Genomic DNA, 9,725 nt, shown 5'->3' with positions numbered 1-9,725 from the left:
TTTTCCACAAGTAGCCAAGGCTGCACAAACTTCAATGCTCATTTGGAGGTTTTTCTCACTTTTTATTTAATCGGTGACCCTAACCGAAACGTTGCTCTTACTGACATAAGTAATCAGTTTATTTATATTAGAAAGTATGTGCGTGTGAAATATGGTTTCTTAATATAGTAATAGAAGCCTTTCAGGCTGCCTCCATAACTTGAAATCAGATCAGAGAGTATAGCCTGCACTTGTTTCTCTGGACTAGTGACAAAAAATACTTAATAGATTTTTTTATATATTTTGTGGTAACATTACTTATAAAACCAAAGTTTAAAAGTTTTCTTTTCTTTTTCTAAAATAAAAAATATTTATCAGCTAACCTCATCCTATGGTAGAAATTGCATTTACAACACAAAGCACTACAATTTCCAGTATTTACGACACGTGCAAATATAACGCCATTGATGTGCTCTTCCTGTTTTTGAGATGTGCTTTTAAAATTTCAATTATGAACTGATGCCATCTCTGTTGTTGTTCTTGTTGTTGTTGTTGCAAGTGGATGTATTGTTTCTTTTGAAGCTTCAGTGAGCTTAGGTGATTGTGTGGTTGCACGTGTGCTTGTGTGCCTGTGTGCACTACTCCACATAATTTCATGCTTCTTAACAGCACAGCATGTACGCTGTGACCACAAGAAATTTTGTGTTGTGTAGGGCTCAGCCCCCATAGACTTTTTGTTTTTTGTTTTTGTTTTTGTTTCTTTTATTCACAGAATTTTACACCATAAAGAGGAAAGCTTTACGAGCAGGCAGCAACCACAGCCGACGTACATATAGTGGATGCGGATATTTGTTTGTCAGAGAGGCGCACTCGACATAAGCCTTTTTTATGTAAACAATAGGCTTTTGTTTTTTTTCTTTTTTTTTTGTGTTGTGTTTGCTTCTTGTTTTATTTAACATTTGTGTTTATGATGTGAAAATTGTTTACTCGATTAAAATTGATTTTTTTATAAATAAATTTTTGAGCTTTTTTATTAGTTCAGCAGGCACAGTTGGTCTTTTTTTAAACTTTATTGTTTGTTTATATATTTGAAATGAATTATTTTAAATTACAAAAAACATTCTGTACTCATATGCACGCCATTTCAAACACACATAAAAACACAAAGTTATATATAAATATATATATAGTCGCATATAAATAAATTCGTTCATATTACTAATTTTTTTTTGTATATCTTTTGTTTGATAATATTTTTGCCCCAACAAATGGGCAGTTTACTGCCGTCCTCTCCAATTTTTCGCCATTTTAAGTAAAAACTTTTGTCGTCTGTACGCGCTTAAGCAAATTCACATGGTATATCCTTTTTTAGCACGTTTTTATATATGTAAAATAATATTCTTTTTATTCGGTAAGCTGCTGGCCACATGTCACATGCCAAGTGCCACATGCCACTTGCTCTTTCCATACAGGAATTTAATCTGCATAACTTTTTCAACAATTTTATTCTATTCTTGCTTGCCTTTTACTGCAACGCCATTCAGGGTTAAATGTTGTAAACAAATTGAAAGTTGCCACTTCGTGTTATGTTGCAAGCACCAATGTCGTAGGTTTTATTGCACCCGTCTTTGTTGCCATTGGTGATATTGCAACAGTTGCACGTTTAAAGCTTCGAATTCATTACAATTGCATTGCAATTGCAACTTGCAACATTTGTGCATTCTGCATAAACTAAACAAAAAAAGTTTACGTATTAAACGAAACTCTATTTTTTAATAAATGTTATTATTCTGTTTTTTATGAATATCCAAATTAATTGGAAAACGCTTCAAAATGGACCTAAAAAAATATTAGTAAAACTGATATAAAATATTTAAGGACTGAGTTTAATACTGAGATAGACGCATTATCAAAACGGAAGTAAAACATCTGAAGCCAATATCCACTTTATATTTATTCTTAGTATGTATAAGATCAGCGTACATATTTATTATACATACATATTATTTATTATATACATATTACATACATATTACACATATACATTGTTATGTCAACATTGGTGTTAAATTTGTGTCTTCAGATGCTCTCCTTGTCACGCTGGTAAGCCCGGAATTCTCGCCAGTTTTGGGAGTGGGTCTTAGAATCAGTATTAGACAGTCAACCTCAACAAAAAAAAATCTCGTACCATGTATTTGAATCTTGTCGAATATATTGTCTCCCTCCCAATGTCACTGTCTACACGGTCAACTTGAATCGTCCGTCCCCATATCTATGAGTGGTGATGTGACTCACTATTTCTTTATCATCACTCCCTATCTAACTGTCGTTTGTCCGTTACTTAGTCCATTTGCTTTTAGTTATTTGTGGAATATTAGGACGCACATTGCTTTTTTGTATTACCCTTTTAGAAACTTATTATTCTGTCAGAATGAGTATAACAAAACTTTCTAACACAAATTTAACACCAATGTTGGCATATATATATAAAAATATAAATATATATATAGTTTCACTCTTCAATAATAGCTCTTGTACTGTGTACACATATATGACACTTCCTTTTGATACCTCAAATTTTTTAATATAATTTTCATAGAATTTGGTCTTTCTAGATCGAAATTGATAAAATAAATAAAAAGAAACTCTATATTTTTAATAGAAATTAATACCTTGTATTCAAATTATAATTTACTGGTAAAACAAATAGATGGAACAATGAAACAAAAAATTATAAAGTAAATAAAAGAATTTTAATCAATATTAAAATTTACGATATCATTCTATCATGTGGGTATGAGTGTTGTACGTTTCAATCTGAAGCAAGCCAAAAATCAGGTAGTAGCTGTTATATCGTAGGATTAGCATATTGAAGTATTACGATATTCATCTATTGCTTTTATATATTTTGGAGTCCCTAGATTGTTATAAATATGTACACTTCTTAAATACCATGGAGCACCGATGGTATTCTCTATATTCGAGGAACGGATGGACTTATAACTTAATTATAAATCAAGATCTTGTTTTCCAAACTAAGCTTCTAATTTTTGTTAAGCCAGTATAATTTCTGTGTCTTAAATTTTATTTGTATTTTTGACAAGATATTTTGAAACAATGATTCCTTTTATATAAGTATATATTTATACCGAATGAGGTTTTACTTTATACACAATTACAGATAATCACTGAATGTGGCTTGATGATCAGTCGCAAGAGTTTTTTTTAGTTTACGTCCACCATATAGATATTATTCTAATATATAATATATCTAGAATAATATATATAATAAGCTAAACTACTATATATTATTCTATCGTATTAACGATTTATTTTAACTTTAAGCTCCTAATGAATTATGGAATAAATAATAATAATAATAATAATAATAATAATAAATAATTTATCTCTACTAATTTATCAGCACTAGATTATAGAAAGACATCATTGTTAAAGTTGATAAACAAATTATATATAAATAAATTCATAAACATTTTAAAATTAATTTTTTATATTGTATTAATATATTCGATGTTGAAATAATTATACTATATTTCAACAATAAGAAATTAATGTGTCTAAGTAAGAATAAGAGCCATGTTATGCAGACAGTCATGGTCACATCAAATATAAAATTGTTGTTGTTTTCAATGTAATTTAAAAATTAAGAATATAAGAGGAGGAGATGAAATTTCGATTAAACTTTGGTCATAATAATAAGACTTTTTAAGCCTCGGCACTGTTATCAATACAGGGTAATAAATTTGTGTCTTTAAGGAGGAAATATAAAAATCAGTCTGACTTTGCATACTAGCTATATAGAGATAATGTTATAACAAAGTCCAGGTTGAATCACAGAAGCTACTGAGATTTAGCCACTACTGGATACAGTAGTTAGCAAGCATTACTTATGTTACATTTACTGACTACTATGATCCATACAATTGAACTACGCTGAGAATCGTCAACCACTATAACAAAAGAATATAGTTTAATCTTAAATTAGACATTAATCTACAGTTATTTTATTATGTATTCAAATTATTATGCATCAAAATGGTAAATACTCTTAACTACTCTACTCCTAGCTTAACCGATATTTTTATTTTATTTTGATAAACATTTTCAAGTGAGCCATCGGTTCTATTTGGATACAAGCAAACTACTTATGATTAAATTAGAAAGTCGAATAACAAAATTTAAATTGACTTAATTTTCACTTATATAAAATAGAAAAGAACCGAAATTCAATTTTCTAACCCAAATAATTTTATCGCACCACTTGCTCTGTTTCGTGTCATTCTACAAACATTACAGAGTACCTTGCTAATAATTTCGGTATCATTTCGTTGTGCTTGCCTATTTTAAGGCTTATTTTATACATCATTTCACAAATGACACTATAAATTATCTTCTTAACTTCCCCAATGGAAGAGGGTAAGATGTGAGCCAACACAGCAATTTACTGCTGTGCTTACTACATTTTTCTACACCAACTTGTATTTGTTAGAGTGTGTATCTGCTGAGCTTGTGTCGTAATAGATACAATTTGATGTAATAATTTTGTTTGGATACAAGGAATACAAGTCAACACAGACTCATTAGGAACGCTTCTTGTCATTCTCCCTGGTGTGATGATAATTACGTTGATATTTTAAATTGCAAATGTATACTACTAAACAGGATAGGCGCACGCTGTGACTGATATCCTTTTTCTTTTTGAAATGATTAGAATATATAGTATTTATTTAGTTAGATACGATTCGGTGCAAGGTTCAAGAGGAGTGCCAAGGGTACAAAAATATTGAAAATATCGTAAGCATTGTACACATTTCACAATTCTGTACCTATAACAATGCACTCTGGTGTGGTACCTGTTAGTAATAATATGGCCGCCTATCGATTTTTAAGTATTAAATAGCAATTTCCACTTCCAATGCAATGAAGCTGTTGACAATGACAGAACGGTTGTTGGAAATAGGAGTAGTTGGTGTGAACTCCAGTAGTTGTCCTTGCCATACTCAATTGTGGCTTGCCATATGACATAATTGGGTGTGTTTCTTTATAAGCGTAAATGTCTGTGTCGTAAATAGATATTTCATATCTGCATGTTAATGTAAAATGTGCGCTTATAATTGCTAGATAAATTTCTATGTGAAAATATTTAAAACGTTGCAAATTTGATTGACATCTATTTTACGCACTTTAGCACATAATTTAGTAACTTAATTGTAGCGATAATTGGGTTATGTACGCTTGTTATAGCAAATAAGCTTCGGAACCTTTCATTATGAAGTTTAGCGTGGGTGCATATATTTATAGAGTCTTTCTGAAAATTAAAACGGAACTCAAAGCAAATAGCAATTCTAACATAGCAAAATGTACTTATACTTTGTAGTACTTTCTGTGTACTTTGTTAGTATTACATACCTTTAGTTTCAGTAAAAATGAACTTATATGTGTGTACTTTTCATAAATAGACTTTGTTTTAAATTTTCTGCTCTAAATTGCACAGTAAATCGTATTAACTACTTTGATATTTCAGTACAATGTACAGTGTAATAGAATTATTATTATTTTTCGCCTTAAATAGAAATAATAAGCTGTGTATAAACAAGTAATAACTATAGAATATGTAGGTAATGGGTGAGTAATATGTAGGTCTTTCCAGCATGTCTCAGTGAAAGCTTAATTTCAGATATATAGATGTGTATACCTATGTGACTTGAATATGATTTAAAAAAATTCAATATATAAAGAATACTGCTTATTTGACCGACTGAGTGCTTATTTAATATTAAATTTCTAAAGTTATAGCTCAATGCAATTAATTAGTATTTGAAAGATTTTAATGAGCCCACAAGAAAATAATTCAAACTAGAATATTAATGTGAAATAAATGTAAAATAAGTGAAACATAAATTTTGTACAACTGGAAAACATATAATCATTTCTACAATAATCAGTAATAATAATATCAGGTTGACATCCTACTTACCCAAATATAAAGAAATAAACAAAAATTTGATACGTTGGCAACGCTATGCAATATTTCGTTTCCAGTTTCACAGTAAGAACTCATTCTTTACGGATTTCAACGTAAACATAACTCTGTGAAAACATATCGTTAATATTAAACAATCGTTTTTAATACACGAATAAATAAACACCTCGATCTGGAGCTTTAACTCGATATTATTCAATATGAATATTTCTTTCAAAAATCGTGAGAATGATTTTAACCGCTTCGAAGAGGTTTCTTAGATCCCAAACCGCACTTTTCATAGTAACGTTGCCCAAACAACTGTTTTCATTTTCACTACTTAGCATTTTGGTTTCGGAGCTGTTTATTTTTTTTTTTAAAGTGATCTTACATTCCTTACATTTATCAAGTACTTAACCGATCGTTTACTTTACTATATATACACGTGAACTCAATGTTTGAGTGCACATGATCAGTGAAAAATATTCCTTTTTATAATTTTATACGATAATGGTCGTATAGATTTTCTTATGATACGGAAAAAAGTCAAATAAATAGTTCATGCTTAACACTCAAACAGATCCTAACACCTCAACGGCCGACATACTGGCCTTCATTCGGAAGGCGGAATGTGTTCTATTCGGTTAGGGTCTGTCGCAACACAAAATATCATTCTGGTCGCAGTACTACGCTCCGTTGGAAGCTAGTACCCCGTTCATGCCTATTCCTATTCCTAACGTTATACTAATAACTGCTTGCCACGATTTTATGAAAACCCAGTAAAAATAAAGCAAATTATTGGAATATGGCCTTTCTATTTGAATATATCTTGAGAGTTATTTAATTCTAGCAACTATACTCAGTTTGTACGCTTACTATAATATAATTTAAACGTGATAAAACATATATAAAACATGTTTCTGTGGTATTCATTTATCTAAACCAAAATCATTTTCTTTTAATTTTATGCACGAGTTTCGATGTAAGGGACGTTGTTTTACAATTTCTTTTAAGGACTTTTGAAACTATCATTTGGTTGTTATAATATTATGGACACCAAGTGAAAATCTAATTATTGTACAGTACAACATTAATTTAAATATATCTATATATATATAAATCTTATTATATAGTACTTAATTCAACTACTTTTTTTCTCTTCTTATTTATATTTCAATATTATCTGACTGATGACGTGACAAGTTAACGAACTGGGAAGAAGATTTTTTCAAAGTAGATATTTTTATCACTTTTTTTCTCTTCTTGTTTGTATCGAATACTGTCTTATTGATGACATGACAAGTTAACGATCTAGAAAGGAGGTTTATTCAATGTAGATACAACTTTTTTTTTTTGTTTCTGTTGATTATAATTATTATGAATTCCATTATCGATTGCCGTATATATTAGAATTTCACTTTATTTTGGATCGATATCATGTTTGGTACACATAATGCTTTCTTTCGCTAAACACCAGTGACTGGCATAGGTCAGTCACGCATATTAATTTATCTCTCTTTATGTTTTAGATATTAAGCGCTGTGAGAACACAACTTTAAAGTTATGCGGTTTGCAATTGTTTACAAAAACCAACAACAAATCAATCCAAAGTAACTACAAAGATAGAAGAGATTGAACGGATTGAACATAAAATGGCAAGCGTTGTATTTCACAGCAATCTCCTGAGCATTCCATTAGACTTAAGAAATTTATAAAATAATCTCTAACCTCTTTAATAACGGGGGCACTAAAATAACTCATGTTTCACTAAAATTTTCACTTATATTATTAGATCCAATCTGAAAACTGTGCAGGAGAATATAAAAAAAATATACACCTAAGTCAATAGTTTTATGTGAACTATATTAAATAACACAGAATGAAACTTACAAAAATTATTTTACACTTCCTGAAGGACATTAAAATTATAAATTATTAAAGGTATTATATTAAAAAACATGTGTTATAAAATAATATATATGTAATAAAAAAATATATATGTTAGTTCTCATACAAAATAAATTTCTTTGTTATTCTGACACATAACTTCAGTCTTAATTACTATATTCCAAATAATTTTTTTATAACTTCCTTTGTGAAAATATTAAATTTATTATTTTCTACAACAACACTGCGTTTCCATTATTTTTTAATATTTTTTGTAAAAGCAATTAGTAGCACATTTTATGATTACTTTAATAACATTTATGATCAATAATCCAGAAAGCCTATGTAAATATTGATTATATTTCCGCGGTAGACTCAATAAATTATAGTTTGTATTATATTTGTGGATTTTTATTTTTCCTGTTAATATATTGTAGTTTCTATACGTACTTTATCTTTCAAATGAGCACAAACGTTTTCTATCATTATCAACGATAATAAAGGTGAAATGTTTAGTTAAGCTTTTTTGCTTTTATTTCTATTTTCATTCGATTTTTTAAGGCAGAATCGCAAATCATGATATTAAACATAAATTTTTCACATTATTTTTCGAAAATAAATATATAAATCTATTATATATAAATAAGTGTATTTTGAACTTTAAACTTAACATTTGCCGGATGTTAATGAAATGAATAAAAAATACGCATTTTCCATATAAATACCTTTTCTCAGCTGCAAATGCTACTAATCTTTTAAGCTATTTTTGATATATTCCATGAATACTTAAATATTTTTATAAATGAAATATTTTATTAATAAATTTCATAAGTAATTTTGTTTACAATTTCAGTTTTTTCAAAGAAACTTGTTTTAATTAGTAAAATACATTTTCTTCCATATATTAAAATATTTGTGCAATAGCACATTTTGATTGCCTTTAGGCGCCACGCCTGACCAATATAAATTTTTTACGATTTGTACGAAAATCCCCAACGAAAAAAAAAAAAAAAATATTTTACTTAATTAATTTAAAATAAAAAATTTATTTAGAAAAAGCTATAAAATTAATTTTATGAAGTGACTTTTATGGTATAATACTTTGAAACATATATAGTATATATAATACATGATGCACTATAATTCTAAGTGTAGCAAGTTTTGAACAAAATTAAAGTGCTTAGTATCATACGAGGGCTACCTTTAAATTTATTTCTTTATTGCTGAGTTAATATTAAAATTAATTTTTAAATTAAATAAGAATAATGAACTGAACTGCTACTTTTTATGTCTTCCGCCTTAACACTTTCGAAATGAATGGAAGAAATCATTACAAATATATAATGATTTATAAGGAACATCGATTTCATCACATACTCAAAATATATATAGTCACTGTTATTGCTTAGAACCTATTATAGTTGGCTCATGAGTATATAAACAATAAACCGGGTTGTCTTCTGCATGACTTATGTTTAACAAGATGTTTACAATAAAAAACAAAAATAGATATTTTCATGTTTCCATGCTTCTAATACTAAGAATATATATTTTACATATATATCAAATGCGCATAAGTTTTAGACAACTGTTATAATATTATATAACATATTAACTTCAATAAAATTTTAATAAAACAAAATTATTTTAATTTTCTGAAAACGTTAAAAATTTAACGTTATTTATTACTAATAAAATATATTCTATAGAAATAATACCGGCTCTATAAGTAAAATAATTTATGAAAAGGTTTAAGAAAGGCTTTAAATTACTGTAATTTGTTATTATAATTTTTTAATAATTAAACTTTAAATTTGTTGATCGACCCATATAAGTATGATTATTTTGTTTATATATTAGAATGTTTTAAAAAACA

General features: G+C 28.2%; 1 protein-coding gene across 1 annotated transcript in view; it reads right to left on the bottom strand.

The window, feature by feature from the left end:
• Positions 1-706, bottom strand: part of LOC119680056 (cytochrome P450 4d8-like) — a 29,839-nt gene extending 29,133 nt beyond the window's left edge. Inside the window, exon 1 of the mRNA XM_038092688.1 lies at positions 497-706. Coding sequence (XP_037948616.1) covers positions 497-706 — 210 coding nt within the window. The remainder of the gene's footprint in view (positions 1-496) is intronic.
• Positions 707-9,725: the final 9,019 nt, after the last annotated feature.

Source organism: Teleopsis dalmanni, chromosome 1 (assembly GCF_002237135.1).
Source record: "Teleopsis dalmanni isolate 2A chromosome 1, ASM223713v2, whole genome shotgun sequence".
Taxonomy (NCBI): Eukaryota; Metazoa; Arthropoda; class Insecta; order Diptera; family Diopsidae; genus Teleopsis; species Teleopsis dalmanni.
The sequence above is the reverse complement of the archived record's forward strand: the minus strand, read 5'-3'. Positions and strand labels throughout refer to the sequence as shown.